Source organism: Gallus gallus, chromosome 5, assembly GCF_016699485.2.
Source record: "Gallus gallus isolate bGalGal1 chromosome 5, bGalGal1.mat.broiler.GRCg7b, whole genome shotgun sequence".
In the NCBI taxonomy this organism is placed as follows: Eukaryota; Metazoa; Chordata; class Aves; order Galliformes; family Phasianidae; genus Gallus; species Gallus gallus.
In genome coordinates, this window is record NC_052536.1 from 45953104 (window position 1) to 45970714 (window position 17611).

General features: G+C 37.2%; 2 protein-coding genes and 1 long non-coding RNA gene across 9 annotated transcripts in view; 1 reads left to right on the plus strand and 2 right to left on the minus strand.

Moving 5' to 3' along the window:
* The window catches only part of ATG2A (autophagy related 2A), a 44373-nt gene extending 31364 nt beyond the window's left edge, over positions 1-13009 (minus strand). For all 3 annotated transcript variants that reach the window (XM_040702052.2, XM_040702051.2, XM_015287777.4), the window contains exons 1-9: positions 12404-13009; positions 9097-9259; positions 8068-8220; positions 7099-7201; positions 5992-6154; positions 5344-5523; positions 3352-3448; positions 2202-2384; positions 1424-1578 (exon numbers count right to left, since the gene is read on the minus strand). In XM_040702052.2, the coding sequence (XP_040557986.1) occupies positions 1424-1578; positions 2202-2384; positions 3352-3448; positions 5344-5523; positions 5992-6154; positions 7099-7201; positions 8068-8220; positions 9097-9259; positions 12404-12565 (1359 nt within the window). In that variant the 5' untranslated portion in view covers positions 12566-13009. The remainder of the gene's footprint in view (positions 1-1423; positions 1579-2201; positions 2385-3351; positions 3449-5343; positions 5524-5991; positions 6155-7098; positions 7202-8067; positions 8221-9096; positions 9260-12403) is intronic.
* GSKIP (GSK3B interacting protein) lies at positions 12410-16674 on the plus strand. 5 transcript variants are annotated; one of them, XM_040701048.2, is made up of 3 exons: positions 12410-12922; positions 13899-14157; positions 14781-16674. In XM_040701048.2, exons 1-3 carry the CDS (start codon positions 12540-12542, stop codon positions 14940-14942), a joined length of 804 nt encoding a protein of 267 aa, XP_040556982.2. In that variant the 5' UTR covers positions 12410-12539; the 3' UTR covers positions 14943-16674. The 5 variants fall into 5 exon arrangements, with proteins under 5 accessions (XP_040556982.2, XP_015142943.1, XP_040556983.2 ...); XM_015287457.4 differs by having other exon boundaries at positions 12410-12566; XM_040701049.2 differs by lacking the exon at positions 14781-16674 and adding an exon at positions 14310-14772.
* LOC121111024 lies at positions 14354-17572 on the minus strand. The gene is made up of 2 exons (XR_005860562.2): positions 16789-17572; positions 14354-14451 (listed from the first exon to the last, which is right to left on the minus strand). It is a non-coding gene; the product is annotated as an uncharacterized LOC121111024 (long non-coding RNA).
* Between the last annotated feature and the right edge of the window lie 39 nt (positions 17573-17611).

Consider the following 17611-nt stretch of genomic DNA (forward strand, 5'->3'; position numbering starts at 1 on the left):
ATGATTACTGGTATGAGATGCAATGTCAACACTACAAGACAGCGTCAAAATGGCAGTCCATGCAGTGGTGACATGAAATCCCCATCAAAGAAAAAGTGCAAGACATGGTGGGTAAAGTGATGTGCATGGTCTTTCAGGACAGGAAAGGGGTGACCCTTCTGGATTTTCTGGAGCCTAGACAATAAATAAATAAATAAACAAACAAACTTTGACCGCTACATCACAATGCTGACTAAGCTGAAGGCTCAAACTTCCAGAGTCAGTCCTCTTGTAACACAATAACACCATGCCTCATACCAATTTGAAGACTGTGGATTACACTGTCAATCCTGGCTGAACTGCCCTACAACATCTGTTTCACAGTGTGGATTAGGCACCTTCTGACTTCCATCTGTTTGGACTGCATGGATGAAAGATGCACTGCATGGACATTTTCCTAGCAACAACACTGTCACAGCAGCTGTGAAACAGTGGGTCACCTCCACTGGTGCAGATTCTTATAAATGTAGCATGCAGGCTCTTACTCGTGACTGGTGAAAATGCACAGCTAATGATGGTGATTACATGGAAAAATAGTGTTTGGTAGATGAGAACAGTCTCCATCATAGAGTGTTATTGTGCTTTTTGTGTATGTTGTAATTTCCATGGAAATAAATAGGAGGCATTAATTTCAGAGCAACCCATGTGTATGTGTGCATGTATTAGATCTAGCAAACAATAGGCAAAGTAACAAAGAAATCTGTACATAAACTATGAACAGCATGCCATTTCATGGCCTGTTAAAACTCAAGTGAATTATGCACATACGCTTCATTTTAAGTTATATATTTTAATTTTATGATAGTCTTTACCACATATTTATAAACCCGGATATACTTGCTCTCTTTCTCAACATATATTCTCCTGTTTCTCTGTAAAAAGCATATGTTTTCCATAGCTTTAATTAAACATTAAGCACCTAACAAATTTTGAAAAGACAGAGACTAACAGTACACATTTTTCTCATTTGATGAATTAATACAATGAATTTCTGCTTTTTATTGCCATCACCTATGCTGTCCATAATAAAAGAAAACCCAAATATCCAGTTACAAAAACAAAAGGATATTTTATAAGTTTTCTACGTAAGTTTCAAGGCAAATGAAAACAAATACATTCCATTTTCTGTCTCAGTAGCCAAACAGATGAGAATCTTCCCAATACAGTTCCTACAGCTTCAAGGAAAAACTGTCAGATCTAAACATCTTCACTGCCTTAGCGAAGTTCTTAAAGAATGTCCGGCCTATCCTCAGATAGAAACATAGTCAACACATTCAATTACCCTAGTTTTGTAACAGCTCTTGACATTGTAAAGAATATTTATACAACAGGAAAAAAACGTTGATTTCAAGAAGATTTTAAATATAGCTAATATTATACATACCACTGTTGTGCTCAGTGGAGATCCTGCTGGTGTGTTTGTATATGTACTAGTCAAAGACAAGTCTAGATCCATAGTTGGAGGGTCTCCAAGAGGTGGCAGGGAGGAAAGGCTGTGAGACATGTCCATTTCAGCCATTGAGAAGAAAACTTCTTCCTCTAATGAGAATCACACATACTAAAGAATTATTTTCTAATGAAAAAGGATTATTTTTAAAAGAAATGCATTTCTAAGTTCAGAAATCCAACAGCTAAGCAGAACAGTCAAACAAATATATTATTTACAGGAGTTCAATTTAATAACCTCGAAAATATTAGAACTCAAATGTTCTGTTTTCATATTCAAATTGACATAATTTCTTTAAGCTCATACACTCCTTTGACAAATTAGTATATTAAATCTCAAATAAAAAACACTGAAAATAATAATGCAGATAAAAATGTAAATACAAGAACAATTGAACTATTTTTCTGTATTTCATTTCCTCAATGTGTTGAAAAGATGTTACAATTCACATGCATTTACTATGTTGCACATATTAAACGTGCATAAAGATTACTGAACTTTTAAATGAAGCCTAGCCTAACCTCACTGAGCCTGATATTCATTTTTATTCAACAGTGCAACTAATGGCTTAGAATAATTCTACATCAAAGTTATTTTGATACTTAAGTTACCAAGAATAGAAGATCAACAGCTATTTTATATAATCTTTTATATAATCCCTCTATATAATCTAACGATGGGCTTTCTGCTATGCTGTATCATCTTTTATACTTGCCACGACTAGAAGGCGTTCTGGCAGTCTCTGTCTCATAGAAGCTTTGTTCAGATGAGGCTCCTGCAGATAAAGACTCTTTTCTTAAATAACGTTTCAATTCCATCTGAATTCGATACTCATCTTCCTGCTGCATTGGCCGGTTCTTCCTATCTTTATTTGACAATTCTATCCTGCTTAGGCTTTCTGGATTTAAGAAGAAAATCAAAAAATTCAAAATGTACCGTTATTTTCTTACCAGTAACTCTAAAAAAATTCAGAGCCAAATCTGCAAATTAACTAGCTGTTGCTGCTGGAGTGTGTGCATACGTATTGTTCAAGTATATATACATACACACACACACATATGCATAACCAAATTTACTCTCTAGCATTGCTTGCAACTCTGAAGTGAGTATTTTATGGTCATACGTGTAAATTTTACTATTAAGGAATTACAAATATATCAGATTTTAAGATGATACAAATGGGAATGCTTTTTCAGTTAACTAAAACCAATTAACAAGTCCAGTAAAAGAAAAATATTAGTATCATCAGGAGATTATTAAGCATGCACCAAGGATACGACAAATCTTCTCAAAAAGACAACTAACTGTCCATCCAAATAGTAAGTATTGTTACATTAGGAACACACAGGGAAAACAGAAAAAACAACAAAAAAACATTCTCGTCTTGTTGCTGTAATAATCTAAATACTGCTGTTGATTATGTAGCAAATACAGACAAATTTTCTCAAGCATTGTCTATTATATGTTTTCGGTGCCTGTTTCCAAAGCACAGTACAGGGATAAAACTAGATTGCAAAGCTCATCTGGTCATATAGAAGCTATAAGAACCAAAACTGTTCTGGCTTCCTGACCATCTCCAACTATCATTTCCCCTATATTCTTGTCTTCTACTCTCCCTCTAATTTTTGATTTATTTATTTAAAGTATTTTATTGTCTACATTTTCATAACCAACAGTCTCCAACTGAACATAAACTGTATCACAGTACTACACACAGCAGCTACAGAGCTTTTTGCTAAAACCAAACAGAAAATAATAATCTACCACCACAAGAACATTTTCCAGTAAAGAAACTTGTTTATCTTGGAAATCTTAATTTTTTTCCACATAAACCCATATTTAGCATTTACAGGATGTTCACTTGCCTGGTCCAGCAATAGCTGCTACCATGTCCAATAGAAGATGCACTTGCCTGGGTGACAAAAACAGATGTATAGAGTCTATCTGTCCATCCACATCCAACTAAAGAAAGGAAAAACACAAAATCATGAACACAGTCTTCCTTCAAAAGTCTCAATGATTTTGATAATACATTTTCATACTGTAAAGAATACAGCCATTTCAGTAATTTTTTTATTTCCTAAACAGCTAGAACTTTTTATGATATACTGCTTCCAATTCATAGCTTGGCAAGATGAACACAGATTTGTCACCCACAATTTATTTGCTTAAATACAGATAACATAATAGGGAAATTCAAGAATGCCAGTAGTTTTGCTTGCTCAACATTTCTAAAAGCAACTAACAATATAAAGTTAGTATTACGTACAAATTACAAAATACTGAAATCAGCGCCTTCTGAAGTAGATTTTAAAAGCTGTGAAAGCTTTCCTCAGAACTACACTTTATTGTATAGATTAATAGATTTAAATACTTCCTTGCAACAGAGTGGGGGTGTTTTTAGATGCCTCATTGCTTTGACATAGTTTTCAACAAAGCAAGCCACTTACCTCTGAAGACCTACTCAAGCTATGTCTATCTTAAGAACTTGTACAGATTTGTCAGTTCTAGATTCCTACACTCCTAGACATTGGTCCACTCATAATTATTACTCATTGTATTGTATGCCAGTGACAAAGAGCTGGTAGCAGGGTATGCTGCACGGGTGTCCTCTGTGAGAAGAGGCCGGGGTTGCTTCGTGATGCACAGAGCTGGCTCTGTGTCAGACTCTCCTTGGGACACAGCTGAGCTCATCAGCAAAGGTTTTCACTTTTGTGAAAACATATTTAAGAAAAGGCAAAATGCTACATAGTCTGAGAAAGAAAAAAAAAAAGTTGTGAGAAAAAATTGTGCAAAACCCAAGGTCAAAGAAGGAGTGGAGAAGGTGCTCAAAGCACTGAAGCAGAGGTGCCCCCTGCAGCTAATGGAAGATAGCATGGTAAAGCAGTATTTCTCTGCAATCCTACAATTGTTAAAACATTATTTTAATATCAGAGACAAGGGGCATATATTTATACAAGTTTACTTATATACTCATACCTTTTAAAAAAAAAACAATTTTCAATTTATTTTCAATTGCTTTGTTTCTTCTATCTTTATATGTCAAATAAAATACTATTTTAAATGGCAGCACTTAAATTTGGCATTATTATTTGATTGTTATTAACTTTAATGTAAAAATTCAAAAGCAGAAATATTCACAAGAGCTTTATAATGCTGCAGTGCTGCAGCCTCAGTAAGCAATGTTGTAATTATATCCTTTTAAAACTTAAGTGTTTTTAATCAGGCATTCCACACATACATAGGCAAAGTCAGTCACAGTGCTCCAAGGAAAAAAAAAAATGGATAAACAAAGCAGTGGGAGTATCATGAAAACAAAACAATTTTCTCAAGAGTCACTGCAATATATAAATTCAGTTTGTCACCACAACACAGGAATTCTCCTTTAAGAGATGTCAGTGCATTTCTTGTACCTTGAAATATAATTTTAATTTATTGTTTTGCAATTCCCTTTAGTGTTCACTTTGAATTGAAGTAGCAGGAGAATGCCAAAGTAGATAATGCACCTCTCTACTTAATAAATGAATAAGAAATAGACCCACAAACCCAAATTGGACTGATGTACTTATATGAATAAGTAGAAAAGTCCACTAACTATTACGTGCTTGTTAACAGAAAGTATTTGTACATTTTTCCTGCCTTTTATTACAAATCCTGAGAATGCACCAGCTGGTCACTGTAAAGCTGTCTTAATTACATATATATATTGATTCTGAATGAAAGAACCTAAAACAAAACTAAAGGAATTGTTACCTCGAGAATCTTCTATTTCTTTTTTCTTTTTTGTTTTGTTATGCAGTAGAAAATATGAAGTCATATGTGACTATTAACATAACAACCAGGAAAGCAAGACTAACCTTCGCTCCAGGAAGTACTTCATTTTGCTTTAATGTTAGGCTCAAATCCATTCTACCAATCAGCTTACTGATCTGTACAGGGTCAGAAGGAGTAATTTCTGGCAAGTTTCTTGTTAATTGTGGATGAGGCTCATAAGTGATTTTTGGGTTCCAGCTGGGTGAAAGCTTTGGTTCAGTTGCCTTAAAATGTTACAGAGAGGAATTAGAAGGCATGTCGTCTCTTATCAAAACGACGTAAACATGCATAAGCTTATCACACAAGTAATAGTTTTAAACAAATATAAATTTGACTGTACTATTAAAACATACTTATTAATAGCTATTAAGAAATAAGTAAAATTTGAAATATCAGGCCTTCACAAAAATTGGAGCAAGTTTCCACAGAAGTATTAACTAAGAAAGTATTTCCACATATTAGAACTAGCATCCAGATTCCAGTACAATACCATCTTAAATTTTACTCAGTCCTAAAGTTTCTATTTTCTTCCTCCTTGCCAAAACTAACAGAAGAGATTACGAAAGTCACCAAGCACAGATTCAAGTAGAAGTCTAATTTCTACATCCTCTAGAATGAATCTAATATATTAAGCACAACATTATATTCTATCTTTCATACCGTGACAGTTTACATATTGCATTTAATTTTACCAGCTGTGTAGCTGAACAGACTGGGGAGGACTTTGTTGATGCGGGAAACTCGTCCCAGAAGAAAGAGACACCTGAGAGCTGAAGTAACTTGTGAGCAAAAGCTGTGGGCTGATGTACATTAATTCCAGAGCACTCATCAGCAGTTTCATCACAGTACATAGTTCTGGGAGACAAAAGCAAGGAAATAAAGATGGTAGGAGCATGCAAATTTTTACCTTTATTGTGCCATATTAGCCTCTAAGTTTGTATATACTCTCTCTCTCTTCAGACTATTTACAATGCCGTTGACTGTCCTGAAAGGAGAAACCACCACTCTCTGGGAACGGGTGGAAATCTTGAATTTTCTACATGACAATTGCAGCATGCTTTCATTGTAAATATATCCTAGTGTATTACCCTAGTACTTATGTCTAATCTGATGATAAAAAGTCTGTGCAACACTTCTATACAAATGTTTCCTTTGGGATGTATGTAACACTTGTTTCAGAACCTTGACTTTTGGAAGATCTACCATATAACACATTTATGTTGTCTATAAGCATTATCTGAAAGAAATATTCTGGAATTTAGAAATAGAGAAAACGTATTCCAATTCCATAAATTTTCTGTGCAATTAAATTTCTTACATTGTAATACTGAGGTATAGCATAAACAGCAAACACTTAAAGTCTCCAGATAATAGAATTTGCAGTGGAAAAAATACATCTGCTATTCCATAAACAGAATGTACCAAACAACAAAACAACACGCTACTCATTTCTTTCAAGTGAGTTGCCTCATTTGCCAGTACTATTCACTGACTTTTGTACTTCTGAGAAATGGTGTTCCTTAACTGCAGAAGTGATCATTATCTTGTCTCTAGAAAAGAAATCTGGATCTCTTCTGATTTGATGATTAAATATTTTAGTTTAAACATGTTAAGCAGAAGTTCAGTGGAGAAACTCCTTACTGACTTTATAAAAAGTGGTGCTCTTAACGCAGTTGCTGAAGAACTGCTGTCTAACTGTATATAAAGACTGTGCACATGGGTACAGAGAGTGGCAAGAAAATGTCCTTTAAACAAACAAACAAACAAAAAAATCAACAGATTTTTATTAAATTTTTTACCTTTCAATTCGAATTTCAAGTGCAGTTCCACTTTTAGAGTTTTCCGGCACGTGTTCAATTCGCAGAACAGTATCTAAGAAGGTAACTTTCACTCTTCGTAGTACTTAAACGAGAAAGTTAAAAGACAACAAAGTCACTTTACTCAATAAAGACTTTTATAAACCAAATGAACACTTTAAATTGGGGAAGTTCTCAATGAAAATAAATTGCAAAATTCAAGTGACAAAGTAAACTACCAATAAACATCTAATATATACATTTACATCATGCAATTGACCTTCAATGCATGGATACCGGAGCAAGTGACAACTCAAACCAAGTTGTTCGACACCTCAGCATGGATGATCTTAAATTACCTGCTTCATTATCCACCTTGTCTAAACTCTTAAACACTGCCATAAACATCGTGTTGTTTTACCTTGATACTTCTATTTCTAGAACTAATTTTAAAGGTTTCCCTTAGCTCAGACATTCTAGCACTAGGCTCTCCACTGCATGATGTGGTCATCAGTCCTTATTTTCTTTCACTTAAAAACAAGCAGTTCCTAAGGAACATCTAGCAGCATAGTGTGATTACTGAGAAGTGTGTCATAACAAGTCAGTTCTCTATAAAAATGGTTGAAAAATTATTGTATTTTCTTCAAAAGCATCACCTCTGACAACATGGGACCTCACCTATCATTCAGTGAAGCAGAGATTTACCTGGACGTGCTCTGGTATAAACAAAGGTCAATTTGGCCCTGAAGAAGGGCTCATTCTGTCCACTGAAGGGATGCACACATATTTTTGTAAGTATATCTGTCGTTTTCTTTTTTTCCCCCCTCCTGCCTTCCTGCTTAAGCTTTACAGTAAACAAATGAAGATATGCAAGACCAGTTACAGTGAACGAAATGACATTTTGTAAAACCGAGTTACAACATAAATTGATAACCTGTGACATTCATTCAGATCTCAATAATGAATTCATACCTGTTTCAATAGTTTCTGCAAATTTTTCAAGTCCTTCAAAAGGCTGGGACCCTTCTCCTTGTTCATCTGTCAGTTTTTGGCTAAGACATTCTTTTGCAAGTTGCATACTACTGGTCATAAAACTTGACCAATACATAGGTTCAGAGCCAGATGCTGCAGAGTAAGAGAAATATTAATAAATTCAGCTGTAAAAATTTTGAAACAATGAGAACAAAACAAAATAACAACAAAAAAGTTTCATCAGCTTAGTAAGACATTATGATCTGTCTTTATTGAATATACTAATTCAAAATGCATTTAATCCATTTAGATTGTATTGGTATTATTCTGGTAGTTGAAAATTCAATATAAGCAAGATAAAATCAGAATTAAGAGTAACCAATATTTGATACTGGCTTAACTTCACTTAAATTTTACTGTATTGGTATGACTTGCAGGCATAATGAGCAAAATGAAATCAAAAGAAATGATTCTCTTTACAAATTATTTTACAGCTTCCTATTCTATTAATACATAATATCCTAGTTAGGGAAGGACTAAGTAAAGTTTAAAATGTTATCTTAACATATTAATTTTAAAAGGTTTTAAACATCGAACACAGACCTGAACTAATAACCACAAAATAATAAAATAGCAATCCAAAAGTAAAGCATGTATTAAGCTGAACAAATTTTTTGCAATCAGATGAATGTAATTGAAACTCCTATCAGCTACTGCTGAGCACAAATGCAAACATGATAAACAGACAAAACATTCAAAATAAAACAGACAAAATAAAACTTGCATGACATATTTTTTCTACTGTGTTATAATGTACTCTGCATCAAATATAACTAAACGAATGCAAGTGAATAAAGATTTCTCCGAATATTACCATTCTTTCAAAGCAGTAATTTTACATCAGAGTGTAAGACTGCACAAAATTTATTTCTAGTTAAACAAACAAGAATGAAATGTGAAGCATAAATAAGTAAGCTACTTGAAATATCCTGCAAAAGGAGAAAATAAATAAATAAATAACAAGCCTACCAAGCCTTGGTCTTGGCCTGAAGACCATCTCTAATCCTTTTAATTCTAACGCACAGTTATCCTGTAGCAATGACCCCCATGGAACAGATAAAGAAATTGACTGGATAAAACCATCTGTGACTTCCAGAGGTGCATCTGCAGACTCCAGGATCTCATTCAGACACTATAAGAAGAAGAAAAAAAAACTGAAAGAGGAACCACATAATTTTCAGCATATTAACAACAAAATGTAATGCATATATATTATACACATGTGCATATAAAATATACACTAAATATAATAACAAATAAAACAATTCTACTCAGACAATAAACCAGTTATTTTCAAGTATTTTGATTCCATCACAATTTGTTTTCCACTTAGTGCTGACTAAGTTTTACCTCTGAGTAGCTGTATAACCTGTGTTTTACAATACATCAATACATTCTGCTGTAACTTTGGTACAATCTATTCATTTTCTGGCAATACTTTAAGACAGTGAAAAATGGGCTAAGAGTAAAACCACCACAGGTACCTGGCTTCTGTGATAAGACTATTTCATAAGACCTTAATTCCAATGCATCGCTTGTTTTACTCTTCTCTGTGACAATTGAACATTGTACCCAAATAATCATTCCTTGCTGAATATTGCTCTTGCCATTTCTAAATCACATTTTAACACATTCAAAGCTATGCTCAGCACTAATTTAAAATTTTGACAATCAAAACTCGGTTGACAAACCAATATTCTACAGAAACTGCTCCATCACCATTAAGCAAATCTGTTACAGTGACATTACAAACAAACCTACAGCCACCCCCTTGTTTGTGCTCTGATTCAAAAGTTCAACAGTTTCCATTTTAATTAAATAAGCACCATCAAGGCTAATAAAATAAAAAAAATCTAAGTCAGTATTCTAAGTATTTAGCCATACTATTTGACAGATACAAATGTGGTTTTGACCTTTCTGTCTTGAAGAAAACACTGATTTTTATCTCAAAAAGTATAGATTTATGATTAACACACAGATAAGGATTTTAAAAATGCTTTCCATTTTTAAAATGTTGCTCCATAGGATCATTTAAAAATAAAAATGAACTGAAAAACTTCAGAAAACAAGGTCTTTCATTATTAAGTCTTCAGTTCTACTCGTCATGTTAATTTGCTGCTCTATTTACGTTCTCAGCTTAAAAGTAACTCTGCTTTTAGACTTTTGTTTACTTTTCCAGTTTCTGTTCCAAAGTCTACTCAAGAAGTAGAAAAAGACATCCACTTCTAAAACACAGGGCCTGAAATAGTTCTGTTAGGAAGTTAAAAATCAAACTACTTGTAAAGATTAAGTGACATTAAGATCTTATTTTGAAATAAATGTATTAATTATAAATAAGACAATAAGTGGAGATTAAAAAAATCCATTATTTATCATGAAAACCTTACTTGAAATCACCACCAAGTAATTTAAATTACTCGGATCTTTACAGATAAATTTGCTATAGAGGGAAGTAAACTATTAAAACCAATGTTGAATAAATCTGACCTCTGAAATCCTTTTGCTACGCTGCAACAAAAATATTTAAGTATGCTCCTTATTAAACAGGAATTTACTATTTTAAAGGAAAATATACACACACACACACACACAAAAATATAAAGCATTTTTATATCAATTGCTCCTGTAAAAAAGAAATTAGATCATTCTAAGAGAAATTTTAAAACTGAAGCACAGTTTTCACATCTGGACTTGTTCCCATATGTGACCAAACACACAGAGCTGGAATCACAGTCATACCACCAGCTAAAGCACTATTCAGTGGGTATTAAAATTCAACCCCAAATAACGTGGGTTATATTCCAACTTTTCTAAACAGCCCAGGAAACAAAGAAGTTACAGCTATAGTCCCATCTGTTCCTACTATCTCTATAGTCTATAAACACGTGTACAATATTGGCTAAAATATCTATATTAAAATTAATAAAAGGATCCAGAAAAAGGGATAAGACAATGACCAAGCCACACTCATTCTGGTGATTCATCAAGAACCAGTTTATGATGACTAGAGGAAAACAGAGCTGCAGTACTTCCACATCTGTTTTGCAATCTGTCATACATGAGAGTCACGTGCAGAGAACCTTAAACGTGTCATTCATTGTTTACAAGTCAGAAAGACAAATGCTAATCTACAAATGGGAAAGATAACCTGAACATCAGCATATATGCATTTAATCACTCTGTATACATAATTAACTATTCATTTAGTCTGTAAATGCTACGGTAACTGCTATTTATATTTTAAATAATGAAGACTGCTGTGACACCCACTAGAGGGCATAACATCTCAATTAAAGCCTCACACAAGACAAGAAAGCAAGCAAACAAACAAAAAACCACTAAACAACAACAACAACAAAACCTACACTAAAACACTGGTCATGCTCAGCATTTCAGCAAAAATCTGTCTTCTGCCACTTCCAAACATACTTCGTATTAAAAACTGGGGAAGAACTACATGAAAACCTCAGGCATTTACAAGCATTTTAAAATAACACAGTATACTAAAATCGTTTTGAAAGCAGTGTGTAAAGCAGTAAGCCTGTGCACTTAATCGTATATGCTGCCTTGAGAGTCAGTGAGTGACGCACACAAGCGCTTAAGGCTCTTTACCACAGTCACTGGACTCACAGGTACAACAAAGTAACATTGGTAATTAACCCCGGAAACTTTTCGAAACACTACAGAGAGGGACACAGAACTTTGCATTACTAGAGCAGCCTGGGAAGTTCACTTATGTGTGTATGTAAACGTGTATACATACACATATACGTTTATAAATATACGCACTAGGACTGAATAAAGCTTCAGCTGGCTCCAAGCATGGCAGCCCACCTGCTGAGCACGCGCAGCTGAAAGCAGCTTTCCATTTCCTGTCAACACAGACCTCCAGCATTTCAAGACCAGTCTATGCAGAGGTCTAAAAACAGCCCCGAGTTCAGCACAACACTGTCAGCAAGAGCTAAGCTGCATCCAAGCTGAAGACAAATGGCAGTTAGAGCAGGGATCGCTGTGTTTATGTCATCACTGCTAGTAGCCAGTACACAAGATCCTCGGCAGTCACAAGAGCAATTGCTGGTAGCCTGGGTAATATTAGCTCCTCCTTCTCATTGCCACCAACTCTCGCCCTCCTTTAGTTACAATGCCAATACTGTTCCCACTTTCCTCTCCTATCATCAAAAATAACAACAAAACCAGGTCATGGGGACAGAGCACCGGGAGGGTGTAGACGAGGGCAGCGATCAGCGGGTCCCTCGGGCACAGAGGCGTCTCTTACCCACTTGTCCAGAGGGACCTGCGTCAGAGAGCCGGTGCCCTGGTAGAGATCCAGGCTGAGCTGTTCCAGGCTGAGCTTCTCCTGCAGGAAGTGGCCCAGGTATCTCTGCAGCAGATACCTGCAGGCCCTCTTCTTGATGGACTCCGAGAACGGCCACGGCATGGTAGCTGCGCGCTGGGAGCCGCGGGGCTGGGATCAGGACGGGGACGGGGCCGGGGCGGCCGCTTGGAGATGGGGTGCGCGGAAGCGACCGGGCCCAGGCTCGCCCCTCAGCGCGGGCTACCCGCAGCCGGGCTCCTCCAGCGCCCCTCTCACGGCCGGCGGGGCGGCACCGCCTGCCCTCGGGCGCCCACAGGTAGCTCCATCCTCACTCGGCCACCACCGCCGCCATCTTCCCGGCGCCCCGCGAGCGCGGAGGGGACGGCGGCGTCGCACGGCACGAGGGGAATGGCGGCGGGAAGGGACTGGGAAGCGGCCGGTGCTGTCCCCCGCGCCAGCTCCCGCCGCTGGCACAGCCGGGTCGGTGAGATGCGAACCGCTCGCCGCCTTCCTCCGCGCACCTCCCCCACCGCGCCAAGCACCGGCACCGTGACGCAGAGCGGAAGTGGCGTCTCCGAGCGGAGGAGGCGGGGGCGGAAGCGGTCGCGGGAGGCGCGGAGGGGGGCGGTGGCGGCCGCACCTGAGAGGGACTGGTCCTGGGGCGAGCGGGGCGGTCGCGCTTCGGCAGGGCGGCTGGCGCCGCAGCAGTGTGCGGCTGGGCGCCGGGGCTGGTAGGTGGGCTGCCTTAGGGCGCGGTGGGAGGAAGGCTTCCGGTCCTGTTGCGCTGCTCGGCTGTGATCTGTGCGTGTTGTGAGCGTCGGTAAATCGCAGTAGTTCTCCGAGGAGAGGAAGCTCGGCAGCTCTACGACCAGCTCTCCCGCCGGTGGGAGTTGGCCGCGAAGCCTGTCCTCGTCTGACGTTTCTGGGCTGTGCTGACAGTTGTGCGTGAAAACCGAGTGAGGGAGTCGTTCTTTAGCGAGGCTGAACAGAAAACTGCTGTTCTTTTTCTGCCCTCGTAATCGCTGATAACTCGTTTAGTTCACAGGCCCTCGTAAGTCTTTCTTAAATTCACGGATAATAGGTTATTATTTTCAACAGCCATTAGTTATAGCTGGTTCATACTTAATTTGGTTTTCCCGGTGCATTCGGGATCAGCAAAGTGCTGAATTAGTTACTGCTGAATCATATCGGAGTCTTATACAACACAGCGTGAGCTGCTTGCATAGGAAGCAGCAACTCCTTCAGTAATGCTTCCGTGTGCTGATGTGACCTGAAGGTTCTCAGGAGCTTTGTTTTGACTTTTCTGATTGCTGCAGGATTCATTAGCTTTCATATTTTACTTTTTTCCCCTAGAGTAAATACACCTACTTAAGATGTAGCTCTAGCTGTATGGTGTAAATGTTCTATGTGGGCTGTAGTGGGATGATGAATCTAAAACAAATGCTTCCACATGCAGAATGGAAACTGACTGCAGTCCTATGGAGTTGACCAATAACACGGAGTCTGAAGAGGATTCTGATTATAGAGACTTCGAAGAAGCAGATGTAAAAGATATGAGACTAGAAGCTGAAGCTGTAGTGAATGATGTTCTGTTTGCTGTCAGCAACATGTTTGTTTCAAAAACCCTTCCATGTGCAGAGGATGTGGCATATATCAACGTGGAAACCAGGGAAAGAGGCAGATACTGTGTGGAGCTCACTGACTCAGGACTAAGGGTAAACTACTTTGTTTATAATTCCTTGACTGTCTTCATTTTGAATAATGTTCCTGTTCAGAAGGTGCCTAGAAAGCACCTTCAGCGATACCAAAACAGCATACATATCCTCTTGTACTTCTATGAAAGCCAGTTCTATGTGTTCCCCTACAGAGTGGCACTGCTGTTAATGCAAACAAAGGAAGAAGGCAAGCTGGTTGGAAAACAGGCATTTATTTGAGATGCTTGCAAAAGGACGAGGGCTGAAGCAGTTAATGGACAGATTTATTGTAAGCATGTCAGTCTTCTCAGGTGCCTAGAAAAATTAGTAACAGTCTGTGTACAGATCCATTCTGCAACATTCATATCGTTTGTGCAAATGTGTACAAGTAAGACTTCTTTCAGAGGTGACAGTGCTGGATTTTACTACTATTAGGAGTTTGAGAAAAAAGTATTTGAAACGGTCTAAATACTGTGTAACCAATAAGACCCCCCAGTAGAAAGCATAGACTGAAATTTAAATCAACATTTTTTTTTATACTACTGTACAACATGACTGGCAAAGGTAAACTCTGTGATACCTGTTTCTCATTGCAACATGATCCTAATCACAAAAAAAATTAACCAGTGATTTCTCTGTTGCAGGTTGTAGCTTATGATTTTGATCAAACTGATGACAGTTTGCAAAACCCGTACCATGAAACTGTCTACTCCTTATTGGACACACTCAGCCCTGCATATCGGGAGGTGTTTGGAAATGCATTACTACAAAGACTAGAAGCTTTGAAGAGAGACAGTCAATCATGATGTACCTTGAAGGGAGGAAGATTTAAGACTAGAAGGAATTCTTTGTATGAGGCACTGAGATCTTTCTTACAAATGCAGATGCAAACATCTAAAGATTCATTTCTTGCATTGATATCTAATACGTACTAGAACTGTTCTGTAACGTTGCTGCAGAGGATTTATGTATATCACAGTGCTATCCACTCGGATAAACTGTAAAACTAATAAATGTTCTATTTTTGTTGTAGCTGAGCAAATAATTTCTTTCAAAAATGTTCAAAAATATTTGGTCTCTTTTCAAACTGTTACTATCGAAAGCTCTTGAAAAAATGTAGAGAATGAATGTTATATAGGCAAGTAATAATCTTTTCTGTTATTACTGGCTATTGCCATATCTGATTTTTAACATGGAAGTTAACCACCTAATTGAAATTAATAGAACAAAACAAGCAGTTAACTTCTATTTCAAACTGAGAAATAGACTTTCACACCAATTTGCTGTGCATAAATCTGAAAGTTCTAAGTTTCAATAACAGGAAAGCTCTTGAGCAGCTGAGCGTTGCTTATATAATGACAGTATCTGAGTTAAAAGGAAAGTTCATTATTGCTTGATCCATCCTTGTCTACAACAAGCAAGAAACTCCAAAGAGTAAATGATGTACCATTTCTATATGAATGTATTGTCTGAATTGCAAATGAATTAAGCACAGAAGTAAGTTAGGATGTAACAGACTACATTCCTTACAGATGATGTTATATATGATATATACATATGTATGCTATATTGTAACTTTTTGGGAGGCTTGGAAGACATTTTAGCTTGTTTACTATTCTGAATGTGTGTTTACATAATGTGCAGGATATATAGGATATATATACCCCAAGTATTTTCTTCAGCCTTTACTTTCTACAACGCGGTAATTTGGTACTCCTGTTTTTCAACTTCCACAATTTTACAGCATCCTCTCCTAATTAATACTAAGTATGCATTGTAATACTGGTTGCATTGTATTGGTTTGAAACCAAAGGCTGTATGAAATTTATTAGGATTAACACAAACTGGAAGACATAACTTGTATTTTCTACTTTAAAAACTGGTACAGATCTCTTTATAATGTATTGCTTTAACTTTTCAAGTATGTATTGAATGGTAGACTTTTTTTAAAAAAATACTGTTGTCTAGAAATACTAGAACTTCTGAACTAGCATTCTATGATCATGATATTTCTTGTATTCTTGTATTATTCAATATTTGTGCATCTTTATTTATTCTCTCATGCTGTTGTGCTAGGTATATCAGTATCTTTATTGGAGCCATGCTTAGAAACATATCAGTCCTTGTGAACTGACAAATTCTATTGACTTCAGTAGAGCTGCATTGACTTACACCTGTTGAGGAGTAGCCATATTAATTGGAGAAGTCAAACGTTGGATTTTTTTAGAATAGTTTTGGGGTAGTGATATTACAACTGTGACTGGTAAGACAACCACAGTCAGCTTTTCCATTTTCTAGATCTTAATTTGATGTTTGTTTAATTATCTTGTTAGTTTGATGCTCCCGGTGTTAATCTTTTGATCCTGGGTATGAACCTGTGCTCTAAAATTTGTTCATAGGCTCTGTTTTGCACACAGATCTGTGGCACATGGTTAGTCCTCTGTGAGGAGAATGTACTTTACCAAATTTATATTTGAATATTTTTCCTTGCAGTTAATTTCCTTTCAATTTAAACGACTAAAGCATTAAATAAATGCACCAGTGTGTTGGTGATTTTTACGGGGAGGGGAGAGAGGGGAGTGAACAACCAAAATTATTCTTTCCATAAACACATCTTAAATACCAGATTATTAACAACTATTTCAAAAGTACCTTTGGCTGTAAACTTACATCCACTGAAACTGTCCCAGAAAGGTAGAGCAGATAACTGTAAAGAGGATATTGGAAAGGAAGCATGAGAATGACAAGTGGAAAAAAAATGCCAAAATTAATGTTGCATTGCCAGGTTTTTTTCCTTAGACATCTTTAAAATGCTTTGCCATTTCAAGTGCTTATTATAAACCTAAGCTGAGAACTACTTACATAACATACGGTTTGTAGATGTTTCTGGAAGAATTCTCTGCTGTTTCTTAGAAGGTACTGGAGTATTAAAAATGAGAGAGCGACGTCATTCCACCATGTTTGGTTGTGGGCTTATGGAGGAAACGCTCTCCATTCCTTACATTCAGAATTGGCACCTACGTGGAGCTGCTCTGAAGCACTGACAATGGATAATTTCAGTTGCTCTCCTTAGACCAATTTGTATTTTCTGAAGCCAAATGAACGCTGCTTGGCCTAATGCAGCTGTAAATCTGTCAACTGCGCTTTTCTGGAAGATTTAACATAACGTATTCCTACAAGAATCATCATCAAAGGGGGACTGGACTCAATCTTTAAAGGTCCCTTCCAACCCCTACAATTCTGTGATTCTGTGATCAAAGCATAGTATTGCTTAGTACAAATTACCAGTGACAGACCACCTCAAAGCCTCCTTGCTGTTGGAATGGATATCAAATAAAAGAGCCTTACAACGTTTTTTCTCTCAGCGGTACTAAATCTTGCCCTGACTGATGTTAGGAAGTCGGGAATAACGTCGTCGTCGTTCCCCCCCCCCCCCCCCCCAGGCAGAGGGCCCTGGAGCAGGAGGTGATGGCAA